Source organism: Oryza glaberrima, chromosome 5 (assembly GCF_000147395.1).
Source record: "Oryza glaberrima chromosome 5, OglaRS2, whole genome shotgun sequence".
Classification (NCBI taxonomy): Eukaryota; Viridiplantae; Streptophyta; class Magnoliopsida; order Poales; family Poaceae; genus Oryza; species Oryza glaberrima.
In genome coordinates, this window is record NC_068330.1 from 12,882,539 (window position 1) to 12,898,964 (window position 16,426).

At 43.9% G+C, this 16,426-nt stretch overlaps 3 protein-coding genes across 3 annotated transcripts; all 3 read left to right on the forward strand.

Annotated features, from left to right (window-relative positions):
• Positions 1–2,115: 2,115 nt before the first annotated feature.
• Positions 2,116–5,953, forward strand: LOC127772706 (protein ACTIVITY OF BC1 COMPLEX KINASE 3, chloroplastic). The gene is made up of 7 exons (XM_052298659.1): positions 2,116–2,603; positions 2,696–2,926; positions 3,268–3,603; positions 4,319–4,874; positions 4,965–5,151; positions 5,267–5,633; positions 5,736–5,953. Exons 1-7 carry the CDS (start codon positions 2,223–2,225, stop codon positions 5,856–5,858), a joined length of 2,181 nt encoding a protein of 726 aa, XP_052154619.1. The 5' UTR covers positions 2,116–2,222; the 3' UTR covers positions 5,859–5,953.
• A 2,571-nt stretch (positions 5,954–8,524) lies between these two features.
• LOC127774069 (superoxide dismutase [Mn], mitochondrial) lies at positions 8,525–13,214 on the forward strand. Its single transcript, XM_052300340.1, has 6 exons — positions 8,525–8,892; positions 11,038–11,084; positions 11,193–11,318; positions 11,415–11,471; positions 12,236–12,313; positions 12,968–13,214. The coding sequence occupies exons 1-6, from the start codon at positions 8,598–8,600 to the stop codon at positions 13,058–13,060; spliced, it is 696 nt and encodes a 231-aa protein (XP_052156300.1). The 5' UTR covers positions 8,525–8,597; the 3' UTR covers positions 13,061–13,214.
• A 1,023-nt stretch (positions 13,215–14,237) lies between these two features.
• Positions 14,238–16,396, forward strand: LOC127774477 (uncharacterized). The gene has a single exon (XM_052300735.1). The coding sequence runs from the start codon at positions 14,416–14,418 to the stop codon at positions 16,138–16,140; it is 1,725 nt and encodes a 574-aa protein (XP_052156695.1). The 5' UTR covers positions 14,238–14,415; the 3' UTR covers positions 16,141–16,396.
• The last annotated feature ends 30 nt before the right edge of the window (positions 16,397–16,426 follow it).

The window sequence follows — 16,426 nt, forward strand, 5'->3', positions numbered from 1 at the left end:
ATTGCGTTGTCTCATTGATGATGCTTATTTTACCTTAAGCATGCCCAAAACCATGGTTATGTTTAGTTTTATCACTAGATCATTTCACACTGTGCATGCCATGTTTATTGTCTTAATATTTTGGATTAAAATATACCAATTTATGACCATATTTTCAACAATAGCTATAGTTTAAACCTTGTAAAGAACTGCATTTGTAATTATTGGAACTATAATTCATCAACGAGCATAGACGGATCCAACATGAGTATCAGCCTATCAGGGGCTCGAGGCCTTGCTGGATCCGCATGAAGCGCATGAAGAGATGGGGAGGGGGGAAGAGGTAGAGAAAAAAAGAGAGGTTGAGACTTGAGAAATGATGCTAAAATCTCAGAAATAATTATCCTACATTCAAATTATGCAGCAACCCTACATCCAAATGTCCCACGGTTTAGCCACGATAAATCATTACTCATTTCGGTCTCACAACACAGCCAAAAGCCTTGCAAATGGAAATAAAAAGGAATCCTTAATTATATTATGAATTATCGCACGGAAAATAAAAAAACTTGAGTTTGTATTAGGAGTCAAGCTTGTAATTAAGGGGCAATGTGGAACCTATGAATTTTTAGGAACGATCTTAATTTCCAAAACAATTGTTATATGTTAGATATTAAAGTTATTCTAAAGCGAAATTGTATTTACTATATTGTTCTTGTGTCTGCTTTCGAAAAAAAGGTATATTTTTCCCTTATAGAATGTATTAACCCTCAAAATATTCAATCAATTTGCATCGTTATAATCCGGACCCTCCAAGGTCAACATGAGAACATGTAGTTGTTCTTGCTCTAATAATGTGCACAAAGTTTTGGACCTTCAGTGTGGGTACTTTTTTTTCACTTTGTTGGGATAACCATAGATAGATATGATCCATCATCAATCCAAGAATTTGCTAAAATTTTTGGGTAAAATACAATTTTGGACGAATGGAAAAAAATATTCGGCTACCTTCAGAACATGAGATTTTTTTAAATTAGATTATAAAGAAACCAAACTTCTTCATGTAATTTGTAAGATAACGCCATATTCGCACTTTTATCAAATTCAAACACTAAATTCCTATACGCCAATATCAAAATTGAAATCTTAAAACTTAGGGCACGTTCTTTTCAGCTTTTGATTTTGGCTTTTTAGCTGCACGCAAAATAAAAAAAACATAATTAGCATATGATTAACTGAGTGTTAATTATTAAAAACTAAAAAACGATTTATTTAAATTTTAAAGCAAAATTTCTCACAAAATACAATGTTTAGAAGTTTAAAAAACATGTTAACGAAATATGAGAAATAGCTAAGCTCAATTAGCCTTTTTAGAATGTGTTCTTAATTTTGAACTTGATTTTATTTTTTTTCATCATAGTCTCTTTTTAACCGTTGATGTTTAAGTATCGAAAAACACGTGTTTTTAACCATAGATTATTCTCTTATTGCTAATATAATGTGCCTACACTGTTTGGGCGTATGATTAGCAAATTACCGTCTGATAGCAGACTACTTTCTTCGTCGCGAAAAAACCAAACTAGCTCTTGTTTAGCTGGAGAAAACTTTTAGTATTGGTTGTTAGATCAGATATATGGACATATATTTAAAGTATTAAATATGGTCTAATAATAAAAACAAATTACAGATTCCACAAGGAAATTACGAGACAAATTTATAGCAAATATTTACTGTAGCACTACATTGTCAAATCATGGCACAATTAGACTTAAAAGATTTTTCTCGCAATTTACACGTAATATGCGTAATCGATTTTTTTTCTACATTTAATACTCTATGTATATATCTAAATATTTAATATGACAGCGTAAAAATTTTTATTTTGGAAAATAAACATGACCTAGCATTGCATGCTATATATTATAGTATCACGGGAATCTAAGTGTCACGTTAGTCTAGGTTTTTTTTTATGGAGGGAGAAATGTCAGTTAACAGTAACCGTCAGTCAAATCACGAGTTCCCAAAGTCCTTGTGCCGCCTGCAGCAGCGAGTGCCGTGGACGCCGCCCCCTCCTCCCCTTCTTCCTGTGGCGCACATCAAATCCTCCCCAATAAACCAACCAACCCTCCACCCCCCCCAAAAAAAAATAAAAATGTAACACGCGCCCCCGGCGCCCGCCGTCGACGACGCGCACGCCCCCGCGTCCGCACACACACCCGCACCCCAGCTCTCCGCGCTCCGCCATGGCGGCCACCGCCGCCGCCGCCGGCCCCGCCTCCCCGGCGGTCTCCTTCTCCCTCCCCTCCCCTCCCCTCCCGCGCCGCGCGGACTGCCGCCGCGGGCGCGGGCACGGGCACCGGCCCCGCCGCGGCCCGCCCCTCCTCCGCGCCGCCTCCACCGCCGCGCCACCCTCCTCCTCCCCGTCGTCCCAGTCTCCGGGGAGCCTCTCCATCCAGCTCTCCCCGCGCGCCTCCCCGCCCGCCGCGCCTACCCACGTGGCGTCGCTCGCCCGGGACCGCGCCGAGGACCTGCAGGCGGAGTCCCGCGCCATGACCCGCGCCGCGGCCGCCACCGTCTTCAGCCCCGAGCTGCTCTCCTCCCGCTACGGCTCCCGCCCCGTCAAGGCAAATCCCCCGATACTGACTGCTCCCCTATGTGCTCGACGACTGTTTGGCACTCGAATTCTGACAATTCTGGCTGCTGTTTGCTTCACCAGGTGGCGCTGCGAGCGGCGGAGGTGGTGTCCAAGATCGGCGCGTTTGGGCTGAAGGTGTTCCTGGACGAGCAGAGGGGGCAGTCGTCGTCGGCGGTGCGGCGCGCGAGGGCGGTGGAGCTGCGGACCATACTCACCAGGCTCGGCCCGACGTTCGTCAAGATTGGGCAGGGGCTGTCCACGCGGCCCGACCTCTGCCCACCCGAGTACCTCGAGGAGCTCTCCGAGCTGCAGGTGGCCGATCTTGCTTGCCCTTCTCTCGTTCGAAGCATACTCGTCTGATTCAAACTTAGTAATAAGGCATTCAATTCTATTCCAGCATTTGGCCAATGTGGCATGCTCTTGTTCAAAGATGGAGTGTCCCTGCAATTTCTTGCCTGTTTAGTGGACAGTAATTCGTTCAAGAACGTTTCACCTATAGATTCTTGCCACTAGTATTGTAGTGCTTATTGTTTTGAAGTAAATGACGTCAGCTTGAGCTTACCATTTAAGATGTGTCCTGATAACTGGGGGATAGCTTCCATTTTTGGTTTATGTTATATCTCCAATTGGTTTACATGTAAACTGTCTTGCAGGATTCGCTTCCCACATTTCCGGATGAAGAGGCATTTGCATGTATCGAGAGGGAGCTTGGCTTTCCTCTTGATTCAATCTACTCAACAATATCACCTTCCCCAATTGCTGCTGCAAGTTTAGGTCAAGTTTATAAGGCACGGTTAAAATACTCTGGGCAACTGGTAGCTGTCAAGGTGCAAAGGCCTGGTATTGAGGATATTATAGGGCTTGATTTTTATCTACTGAGGGGCCTTGGATATCTAATAAATAAATATGTCGACTTTATATCCAGTGATGTTGTTGCTCTCATGGATGAATTTGCTCGAAGAGTTTACCAAGAGCTTAATTATGTCCAGGTACAATTTTATTGTTCTTTTGAACCTTTTTGCACATAATCTGATCAATATCTGCAGTATACATGTATGCCACTACTTTTCCTACTGATGGATGTTACACTGTACCTGTGAATAACAGGGTTTGTACTTTCAGCATGAGTTCTATGGGGCGTTGAAATTCCGAAATTTCGTAACATTTTTTTTGAACGAATCGGCACTTAGAGTGCGCCAATTTCATTGAATAAAGCAGGAGGAAAACTGTACAAAAGGGAAAATTAAGGTAAAATCTGTGCCAGGCGTTTAGCTTCTGCTAGGGCCCAAGTCTGGAACACTCTCTGGTTCCTCTCTTTCCATATTTCCCAAGTCATTAGAAGTAGTTGGGTGTGAACTCCCTTCCTAGGTGTACCAGCGCATGTTGCTAGCGCTGTCCACCAAGAATGGATTGAAGTAGCGGGGTACCATTTCGTAACATTTTAAATTCAAACAAGAAAGATATCAAACTTACATTGCAAACTCTTCCAGTGAATGCTTCACTGAATTAGCTTACACGCTCAGTTGCTTAATCTGTAGAATTTTTGTTTTTTTGAACGGGATAGCTGGAGAGCTGCTTATTTTAATTAAGAGGAAAGGAAATAATATAAAGTTTTTACAGAGGTGTTGTACAAAGTACCAGAGCTTTGTAGAATTATTTCCTGTTGGTTCATCTACTTGATGGTAGTGAAAACTTTGAATGCAGGAAGGCCAAAATGCAAGAAGGTTTAAGAAGTTATATGCTGACAAGCAAGATGTACTGGTCCCTGATATATTTTGGGACTACACAAGTGCAAAGGTTCTGACAATGGAGTGGATTGAGGGTGTAAAGTTAAACCAGCAAGCAGCTATTGAAAAACAAGGTTTGAAGGTTCTGGATTTGGTGAACATTGGTATTCAGTGCAGCTTAAGGCAACTATTGGAGTACGGTTACTTTCATGCTGATCCTCATCCTGGTAACATATTGGCAACACCCGAAGGGAAGCTTGCCTTTCTTGATTTTGGTATGATGAGTGAGACCCCAGAGGATGCAAGAGTAGCCATCATAGGCCATGTTGTTCACATGGTCAATAGGGACTATGAAGCGATGGCTCGTGATTATTATGCTCTCGATTTTTTGGAACCTGATGTAGATGTTTCCCCAATTGTCCCTGCTCTTAAGAGTTTCTTTGATGATGCTCTGAACTCAACAGTAAGTGAGCTAAACTTCAAAACCATAGTTGATGGCTTAGGCGCTGTTCTCTACCAGTACCCATTTAATGGTATGTTTTCCTGTTGTCAGATGCTAGTTCTCACTTGTATGCTAATTCTGCTCATGTAATGATACAACTTGTCTATTTATTCTTAACTAGTACCGGCATACTACGCATTGATACTGCGATCGCTCACTGTACTGGAAGGTTTAGCACTCTATGCTGATCCCAATTTTAAGGTGCTCGCTGCCTCGTACCCTTACTTTGCGAAAAGGCTACTCACTGATCCCAATCCATATCTCAGAGATGCTTTAATTGAGCTACTATTCAAGGATGGAAAATTCAGGCAAGTTTATGTCCTCATGAAGTAGTTAATGAGGAGTTTTGACTACTCTTGTCAGTAATTGCATCTTGTACTGATTATTCTACTGCTATTTAACCCTAGTATTGCTTCTATACAGATGGAATAGGCTTGAAAATCTTCTTGTTCAAGGGAGCCAAGATAGAGAGTTTGCAGCAAAAGATGCTTTGCAACCAGTTCTAAAGCTTCTACTTGGTCCTGATGGGGAGGAATTGCGAGTCCTAGTTGTGAAAGAAGCGGTTCGTGTCACAGAAGCCATCACTTTTGGAACGCTGATTGATTCGTATAATGCAGCTCCAGAATTTCTTAAACCATTAATATCCAGTGGTAATCCAGCCGGACCGTTCAAGATAAGCGACACTGAAAGGGAACAAATGATTGAGCTGCGGGACAGGGTTTTCAGAATATGGGGCCTTCTGAGATCCTCGGATGGCTTTGACCCAACCATCTTGCAACCAATTGTGCAGGTATACTTCAGCTTCATTTCTCAGTACATGTGAATGTGTGATTCAACCTCTATCAAGAAATATTTTAGCTGATACCATGGAGCAATTTTGATATTCATTCAGGTGCTACAAGAGCCAGAGGCCCGCGTTCTTGGCTCCCGGGTTGCAGGAGGTGTTACGCAGCGCCTCGCGGCCCGCCTGTTGCAGCAGCTGCTGAGAACTCCACCTGCTCCAGGATCTCCTTAGCAGATAAGACATGTAAATTCACACGGTACTTTCCACAGGAAAGAGAAAAGGAAATGTAATTCGGAAATCAAGTATAAAGTTGATTTCTTCATTCATGCCGGATAAAAAGATCCCCTAGATGTTTGTAGATTGTTCTCAAAGCCTGAAAAATTTTGGGTCTACGAAAATCAGGAACTCTTCTCCACTTGAAGCCACCAGGGTTTGCCAAACCGAGTTGGGAACCCACTCACTTCTTTTTCCGCGCGCACGCTTTTCAAACGGTTAAGCGGTGTATTTTTTAAAAAAAAATTCTATATAAAAGTCGCTTAAAAAATTATATTGATCTATTTTTCAAAAAAAAAGCTAATACTTAATTAATTATGTGCTAATAGGCCGCTCCGTTTTTCGTGCAGGAGGGATAAGTTCTCAGCAATAGACTAGATTAATAGTAAACCACTTCAATGGTATGTCTACATAGGTATCTATAGCTTTCTAATCCATTTTCTCGTTTTTCTCTATAGACCATCTCCAGGTTAGTAGATAGTTTTACTCTCTCTTCATTTAATCTCTTTCAAGTAAGAAAATATACTGACATGTATCTTTTGTAGAGAACTTATAAATAACCGGGTGCCCTAAACGTGTTTCTCACTCTCCTGCATATAATCAGGGGCGAAGCCAGGATTTAAGATTAGGGGGGTGTGGGTGAGGATAAGCCATGAACCGAATAACTAATATTGATAGCAAAGGAGATCAAATAGTCACCGTTAATAACAATCAATGCGAAAACTAGTCCTTTAAACAAACTTGAATTTTAGCTCTTTAATAATATCATTGAAAGTTTGAAACTAGTATTTATTGCTAAATTCTTTCCATGTAAACTATTGAATAATCTCACAAATAAGTATCATCTATTTTACTTTGAAAAAGATGAGAAAATCACAAACTAATTTTGTAGATCATGTTTCTTGCTAATGTTTTTAGACTTGCTAACTAAACTAAACTGATAATACTTTCAAGCTACACAAATAAACTAGATAAATATTTTTCTTAGTTAACCTTAATATAGAGTAAAAACATGGGGTGTAGTGGTGGTGGTGTTTGGATAGGGGGGTGTTGGCACCCTCCGGCACCCCCCTAGCTGCGCCACTGCATATAATCAACGTGATTCTTTCTCTGCTGCACTGCTGTCCATTCACGTAAAGAGCTGCAGCTTGTGTACAGGTGTTTAGTAGAAGAGTAAATTTTAGAAAACTGTAACTTAATACAGTTTTACGAAATTTCTTAGTAGTATTTCGTGTTATCGCATTTGTATGTATTTACAGGTACATGCCTAAGATTAGCTAACGCCCTTCTATGATGAGGAAAAGTAATTTTCGGCCTCTGAATCTACAGAAAAACAGCGATTAATCTCTCAAAAGAAGAGTATGTAAACGACAGCACGTTCCAACTTCCAAGCTCATTTCTGACGCAAGCTCTGAGCAAAATAAGAACCGGCGAAAGCAACATTGTTGGGCTGGTCGCCCATCGTTTCTGAACACCTCGCGATACAACTGCACGAGGCACACCAGTTTTCTCTTCCGTCTTTCCGACGGCGCCCTCCATACTCCATAGGCTGCTGCCTGCCGCTGATCTGAATTCTGTCTGATGCCCCCGCACCCACCCTCCCGCAGCGGCATTATCTGAATCTGAGTAGTCAAGCTGCTCAACTGAAAAGTGGAAGCAGCCAAAGCAGGATAAGATTTCTGAGAGCAAGTTTAATAGCATAGTCCACTATTAGCTTTAAATAATTTATAATCAATGTAATAGCTAATTTATACAATAGTTGTTTACTATACTATTAATATCTGGTCCCACCTGTTATACACACGTTATGTCTTGGAGTCCGTGTTGCAGCTGGCTACAAATCTGTAGCCCGCTGCTCCTCTCTCTCTCTCTTCTTTTATCTCTTTAAAATATGTTTATAGCTGGCTTAGGCCTGCTTTAATGGTTGAGCTAGTGCACTAGCTCATGCTTGTCCACCTCATACAAGAGATAGCAAAAAGTTTACCTCTCCAATAGATTGTCTCATAGCATATTGTTTAAAATGCGTTGGGTTCCACAATTCCTCTCATATTTTCTTTAGGAGCTTAGCTCTTGAAAGAAGAGATAGTGCATTCTCTCTCCTTATCTTCTCTCTCTTCCACATCATACAAAAGCTGATGTGGAGATTTATGAGCTAGCTGACTCACTCTTGTTAGAGGAGGTCTTATAGCCTGCTATTGTACCTGCTATGATTAATACTAGTACTGTCACTTACCTCTCCGTTAAAAGGGACAGATATAGGTTGGTATTTTTTTTTCTTGACGGAGGAAGTACTCGGAATCTCAAATCTCAGTTAGGCCCGGGTAATTCTGCTATAGAAAAGAAACAATTAACAAAATGCTGAGATGAATGAATGTTCAGGCGAAAATTAATCCACAATGTTCTCGCAAAAGAAATATAATTAATTCACAATGTAATAGGACGGACACGTCATGACAGAAGAAGCATCTGTTGAAGCGTTCACGAGACAGATGCCGCATAAACAAGTGAGACATGCCACCCACGCGTCCATCTAATCTAATCAAACCACCCTGCACGAATCGCGACGCACCCCCCCTGCGAAGCATTCCGTTCCAAGCGGGCAAGCGCTATATATCGCCGCGGCGTCATCTCGCCAAGACACCTGCCACTCGCCCACTCCTCCTCCCCCATCCTCCAGTGCTACGGTGTCACGCAGCCATGGCGCTCCGCACGCTGGCCTCGAGGAAAACCCTAGCCGCCGCGGCGCGGCCGCTGGCTGCGGCGGCGGCGGCGAGGGGTGTGACGACCGTCGCGCTCCCGGACCTCCCCTACGACTACGGCGCGCTGGAGCCGGCCATCTCCGGGGAGATCATGCGCCTGCACCACCAGAAGCACCACGCCACCTACGTCGCCAACTACAACAAGGCCCTCGAGCAGCTCGACGCCGCCGTCGCCAAGGGCGACGCCCCCGCCGTCGTGCACCTCCAGAGCGCCATCAAGTTCAACGGCGGAGGTGAGGCCAAGTCCCGCCCCCCTTACCCCTTCCTCGCATACGGCTTTCTTTCTTTCTTTTTCTTCGTCCTGTTCATCGCGGGCGATGCGGGCGGCGGGGGATCTGAGGAATTGGGTGGGGTATTTGTGTGCTATTGTGGCTGATCTGGATTGGTCTGGACGGGAGAGGCAGTGTGCTCCCCCAAATGGAGAATCGGATTGGGTTGGGGGTTTTAGGATCCTCCCATTTCTAGGGGTTTAGGTGGTTCTGGTTTTATTATCGGCCGCGAATTTAGGTTTAATACTGTGTTGTAGTGGTCTGGTATATACACTATTTTTTAAAACAGTTGAGACATGTGTTAACTGCGTGGGTGTTTTGAGTATAAAATTTGAACAATTTTGGTGCTTGTTATCCACAGTTAGGCGTTAGCTGTCTTGATTGTCATTTGGTTCAGGTAGTGATTAGTTGGTGTGCCTTTGATTCCTGCAAAATTTGAGCTGTTTTATATTAATTTCCTGTGTTTGAGAGGGGCTCAGTCTAACTGGTCAGGTAGCGATCCATTGTTGTAATTTTGCTATCCAGTGCTTCTCTAATTTGATCAGGCAGTTGGATGAATGGGTGATCTGTTAAGCTTCATGTCTAGGTGAAAGTTCTGTATGCGGTAATGTACTTTGGGCTCGAATTTGAACAATTTTGATGCATGTTCTCTGCACTTAGCTATCCTGATTGTCAGTTGGTTGTGCTTTTGAGGATTTGTTCGCCTAAGATAGGATTTGAGTAGATTCAGCATTGGGTTCTTGGGCTTGTGCCATAGTTTATTTTAATCTAGCTTTCAACTTTTGAAGGCCCTCTTTGTTTTATGTTCTAGACATATCTAGTGTTTGATGGGGTGTATTGTCATCGCAGAAGTTCGAACTGCATTGAATTTTGTGCTTGTACACCCTTTAATTTAAAGGGTATGTTATGTTATCTCCCATCTCAATGCCAGAAATTTTCCTGTCTCCTGTAAAAATTTGAGTTGTTTTATGTTAATTTCCTGTCTTTGAGATGAACTCAGTCTGATTGGTCAGTTAGTGATCCATTATTGTAATTTTGAGATCCATCGCTTCTTTAATTTGATCATGCACTTGGAGAATGGTTGATGTATTAAGCTTCATTTCTATATGACCAGATGCGTTTCTACTAAATTAGACAGCACCATGATGCATCCATGAGCTGCTGATTTATTGAGCTCAGGTTGAGCTGCCTTTGAGTTGGTTCCACAGTTGCCAATTTCTCTAATAAAAATATATAGAGACAAATTAGTGGTCCCCTTTTACTATCTCTTCAGAAAATTTTATTTAACTTTGAAGAAATAGTTTGGTAGTTTCACTTATATTCATATGTTGGATATAATATACATGATAAATTGGCGTAAGGTTCACAATTTCACATTACACCAAACTATCAGGGTGTGTTTGGATAATGGGAAATGGGGAGTGGGATTAGGATTGGGAAATCAATGAAGGGTTAGGATTAAATGGAACTGGAAGAATGAATGGTTAGGATTTAAAGATGCATTTTTGTGGGTGGGAAATCATTTCCCTATCCCATTAGCCAAACACTCCGTCAAAGGGAACAGCAGGTGGTATGGTAGTAAAGAGGTATCCTCAGGACAGGGCTACGTTGTTCCAGCTGGGACCCAAGCTGCCGCCCACTCCCAACGCTCCTGTAGGATGGAGCTGCTGTGTTTGTGTTATTGTGTGAGCGCGGAATTGAAGAGACTAGTGTTCCTTTCTTCTAGAGCCTCCAAAAAATCAGGATGGGTGTGACTTTTGCCAGCTCTTAGCTAAATTCTTGCACTTGGATAGACACCACTGCTTGATGCTGTGATGCTGCTCCGGCGCGCTGCCCTGAGACCAGCTGCAAGAGGAACCAAAGCCAAATCTTCCGAGCATAGACACAAGAAATAAGCAAATGGTCGGCACACCCCTCCTGACCATGAAGCAGAAGGCTTAGTGGGTGTCCATTCACTGCCGGAGCATCTCATCTGTTGTCTAGATTCATTGATTTGCAATAAAAAAATTCTAGAGTTAATTTATTGCGATTTCGTTGCTCTCAGATATCTACTCTATTCGTTACAACAAAGATATTTTCAGTAATGCCTTTGTATTAACTGTGCTGCAGGCCATGTCAATCATTCGATCTTCTGGAATAACCTCAAGCCTATCAGCGTAATTATCCAGTCCATACAACTTGCTCCGTTTCTTTCTTCCTCCACTTACTTTTTTTCTACTGGATCTCCAATCACCGAATTAATGAAAATATTGGGTGTTTTACAGGAGGGTGGTGGTGAGCCACCACATGCAAAACTTGGCTGGGCCATTGATGAGGATTTTGGTTCATTTGAGGCACTTGTAAAGAAGATGAGTGCAGAAGGTGCTGCTTTACAAGGATCTGGATGGGTGGTATGTACACCATGCATTGCTTTATCCATTGATGTGTCATCCTGTTCAGTCTGAAGAAATGTATTGTTCATTTATTATATTTATTTTCTCGTACAGTGGCTAGCTTTGGATAAAGAGGCAAAGAAGCTTTCAGTGGAAACAACTGCTAACCAGGTGAAAGTTCTTAACTCTTTGTAGATTATATTATTTGCGCATAATAACAGGATATCCTATACCATGCAGTCTACTCTTGAACAACAACAGTTCAATTCAGTAGATTCTTATCATTTTTGTCATGTTTTCAATGTCTGTTGAGATAGTGATAAAAAACACTTCTGTAAGATCAAGGGATGGGGATTAGCAATATGGTACATCAATGGTTACTGCAGAAACACATCGTTAGAAACATATGCAATAATTTTGGTACATTGGGCAAGGAAACTGTTATTGGATGCATGTTCATTGTTCTGATAAAAAATGGTACCGATCAATATGCTAGTGGCTTGCTAAAATATGTTACTGCAGTTTAGTTAACATGTACTGTTGAAACAATACCTTGTTCAGCAGTCCTGCAATTGGATTTCAAGAGTTAAGAGCAAGGACACTATATTTTGTTTAATGAGTTGTTATGACATAGTACTTAAAATTAATGTGTTTTACCAGTATAAGATGTATTGTCTTCTGAACATACTATTTTCTAACATCCTGTAAACTTTTATGAAGTATCTATGAATTTTCATTGTTTAATGAATTCTGAATATGACTGTTCTAAGTACATGGCAAGAGTTTGCTGTTCTCATAGTTCAGTTTTTGCTTTGGCTAATGTGTTGAGCAATATGAAATTGTAGCCCTACTTTCTAAAGGAAAGAATACATTTTTTTTAGCATCCTACATGGTGATTTGATAATAGGGCACAGCTGACTTCTTGCAATTTGCAGGACCCTCTGGTAACGAAGGGGGCCAACTTGGTTCCTTTGTTGGGAATTGATGTCTGGGAGCATGCGTACTACCTGCAGGTAATCTCATGCTGTTGTGGGGGTCAGAGGCACACTCATTGTTTAGTTGCTCTTATTCTGCTGTTGTTTATTATTCCTAATGGCATGTTGTAATTTGCTTATGTTGTTAGTGTTGCTAGCGCCACATATGATGTGTTCATTGATCACAAATTCACACTTGAATGAGTTGGACAACTTATTCCCCTTGTAGCATTTGCACTACGAAGCTATTGCCTTTTTTTTTTAAGATAATGGAAAGAATCCTGGGCTTTACTTCAAAGAAGCTACAACCACTTATTACATAATTCACCGAATGAAGCTACTGCTTGAAAATATGGTTCCCATTGTTTTCCACAAGACCTAACAGGAGCAGAGTAGAATGATATCACATTGTTTCATGGGTTATGTCTCAAAAGATCAGAGAAAATTTAGGAGTAGTAGGATGTGACTAGGCATCGAATACGCATGTGCATGAATACAAAATGTGAGTACCATTGAAGATTACTAGTATTGTACGTTCTGAACTTCTGATGTAGTACATAGTCTGACTATAGAAGGAATAGTTACCTCTGGCTGTTTAACAACTTACAACATCGTGCACACCCAACTTATTTGTGCTTCGAATTTCAACCTTTGCTATTGCTAAACAGTCTTCATTGATTTCCGTGGTTGCAGTACAAGAATGTCAGGCCAGACTACCTGAGCAACATCTGGAAGGTGATGAACTGGAAATACGCAGGGGAGGTGTACGAAAATGCGACTGCTTGATGTTGTCTGAAGGCAACGCTCGTGGTTTTTTTTCACCTAGTACTGCCATGGATCTTTGTATGCAATAAAAATGGGCCTATTGCACTTCTGGACCTTGTGTACATTGCGTAGAGGTGGACTAATGCATAACATAATATGCCTGAGATTTTCTTCTTGTGCTGCTTTCCTGCATTTCTTTGCTCCTGGTGTTTCACTGCCCATGCATTTACTACTGCGCCGGTACTGCCTTTCTGTGCCAATTCCCGTTCTCAAAGCGAATGAATAATTCTGTGCTGATATACTACTTCCGTTTCAAAATATAGCGACTTTTAGCTATGAATCTGGACACATAATTGTTCAGATTCATAGTTAAAAATACTTATATTTTAGGATTGCTTATATTTTGGGACGGAGGGAGTGTGATTAATTTAGGAAGAACACTCGTACATATGGAACGCATGCAGTTCTTTGTAAATTTACAAGAATAGTCTCGTGGAACGCAAGTAATGGATCAACCAAAATACTAATCCCCCTCGTACCTCAGCACAGTCCTCATCGCCTGGTGTACATGCGTGCATCTTTCATATAATCGCGGAAAAGCCACGACACTTGTTTTTAAGTGCTCAAGTTGTATAAAAGTTGGATGTGAGCGATATCTTTTGTAATATTTAGAATATTATCTAAAAAAATATGTTTAAATGTATGTTGGGGAATAATTTCATCAGATTATATTTTAACCATATTTAATAAATATATTCGAACATAAATTTTTATCGGTCAATTTTCTTGTTTCTGACTTTATTTGCTTGGGTGCGTGCTGAAGAATGTGGTGTTCTTATCTCCGATTCTCTTTCACAAATTTTAACCATCATTTTTTTTTATTTTACATAGATCAAGACGAATTGTATGATTGTTTCCCGTGTGTTTTTTCAAAAAAAAAAAGCAGTTTTTCTTTTCATTTCGTAAATTTCAGTCACTTTTTAAAAACAAAAAAGTACTCCATACAGCTTAATTTTGGAAAATTCAAAGTTCAGCATAATTACAAAAAAGCTTAGGACAAACGACTCGCCCTTGCGATTTTGCGAATGATAAACGAACGGTTTCATTTCACAGACGCTTCACTTCGCTCAGCTGTAGTAGACATCGAGTTTGAGTCGGACTCCGACTCCGAGTCCCATTCGGTACCCCTCCATCCATAAATCTCGTTTCGTCCTCGCCCGCCGCCTCCGCTTCCCATTCCCGCCGCCCGCTTCCTCCACCTGATCCTTCGCCCTCGATTCGCTGCACTTGATCCGCCGCTGCGCCGCCTCTCGATTCGATCCATCTCTGTGCCCTAGCTACCCTCGCAGCAGAGTCCACTCCACCCGAGGTGCGACATGGCCGTCGGGATGGCGCCTCCTCCTCCCACGGCCGCCGCGCTGCCGTCCCGGCGCTGCCTCAGGGAGCGGATCCAGTCGGAGCGCCAGGTGGTCGGCGGCCTCCTCAAGAAGGCGGAGGCCTTGGTGGCCCGCGCCAAGGAGGACGTCCATGGCGGGCGCGCCGCGGCGGCGCACTCCGAGGCCTGCGCTCTCCCTCGCCGCGGCCGTTTCTTGCGTCGTCCGGAGGCCCGACCGGAGGCGGAGGCCACCGCCGCGATGGACGGGGCTGCCTCTCCCCGCAAGAAGAGGCGGAAGGCGGCGACCTCCGCGAGCTCGATCGTGGAGGTGGAGGTGATCGAGCCGACGATGCCCAAGGCGCAGATGGATCGCCTCTACGGCCTCCTCTCCTCGCTGTCGGCGGAGGTGCCATTGCCGCCGCACATCGTGGCCTTGATGCAGAGCCAGTGCTGCTGCGTCGTGGACCCTAACGGCGACGAGATGGATGTCGATCTTGGCTCCGCGAAGGATGCTGCCCTGTTCCAGTTGCTGAACCTGCTCGAGGAATTCGCTCAACAGCAGACCACCAAGATTCAGCCACGGCTGGCGGAGGAGCAAGAACCGCCCAAGATCGAGGCACCCGACGCCACCAGCCGCTCGTCGTCGATCTGCCAACTGATGGAGGACGGCGAGGTCGCCGATGAGGGCGCGGACATGGACATGGACATCTGCGGCGGCGTCTCTCCCCTTCCGAAGCAAGAAGAGGATGATGAGTTGATCAACACCAGCGGCGGAGGCGGCGGCGGCGGCTTCGCTCTCCAATCGCCGCCTGCCAAGCAACAAGAGGAAGAATTCGTCCGCGATGCCTCCCCTGTTGCAGTTGACAAGTTCCCTCAAACTGAATCTCCTAGCTCGAGCACTGGCTCCTCTTCTGGATCGTCATCATCTTCATCTTCGAGCGGTGGCTCATCTGGATCATCCTGCAGCCGTTCCTCCTCTTCAGGCAGCGACTCTGACCATCACGGAGACAGTGCGAGCAGCCGCGCTGATAACTCTGAACTTCCCACTGAAGCTGCAGCGAAGCCATTGGAGCAGCAGCTGGTCACAGTCTGCGGCGGCGTCTCTCCCCTGATCGATGAGTTCTCGCCGCTTCTGAAGCAACAAGAGGATGACGAGTTGATCGACGTCACTGGCGGCGTCTCCCCTGTATCAGTCAACAAGTTCCCAGATTCTCCTCGCTCGAGCAGCAGTGGCTCTTCCTCCTCTTCCAGCAGCGGTTCGTCCTCCTCCTCGTCGGAAAGTGACTCAGACGACGACGGCGACAGTGCGAGCAGCAAGCCAGACACCGCAGATCATCCCACTGAAGCTGAGGCGCCGAAGCTTCAGCCATTGGAGCAACATGAGGTCGCGGAGCAAGACAAGAAGCTGATCGCCGAGAGAGCAGCATCTCCGAACACCGAGATGCAGGAGCTGATCGCCAGGGCCCAGGAGAGGCAGAAACTCCGGCTTGAGCTCGAGAGGAAGACGGCGCGCGAGCTCGAGAGGAAGATGGCGCGCGAGCAGCTGCAGGAGATGGAGAGGACGGCACGGCCGGTCTACGACAGCATCGACCCCAGTGTCATGAAGCAGCTCGGGATCTCCGGCGATGCGCAGTACATCGTCAGCCCGGTGAAATCTCGGCACAGCCTGCATCGGCGCGGCGGCGGCGGCCTGCTACAGAAGCTCGGCTTCTTCCTCAAAGAATAGCATGATCCATCATCAATGGTGTCTGTAAAGCTCTGTAGGTTTCTTGTCACATTGGGATCATATGCTCTGAGCCTCTGACAATGATCTCATCAGTTGCTTGCTCTCAAGCCTTTGATGTACTTAAAACCATTGATTAGCTTGCAGCTAAGCTATGCTGTACATGTGTCTTGTATTATATCTGATTATATGAAATTATGAATCGTCTTAAACAACTGTACTGTTTCTGCCTTATTTCAAGTGTATGCTTAGTCTTCTGTTCATGAATGATAACAGTTGCACATGTTGT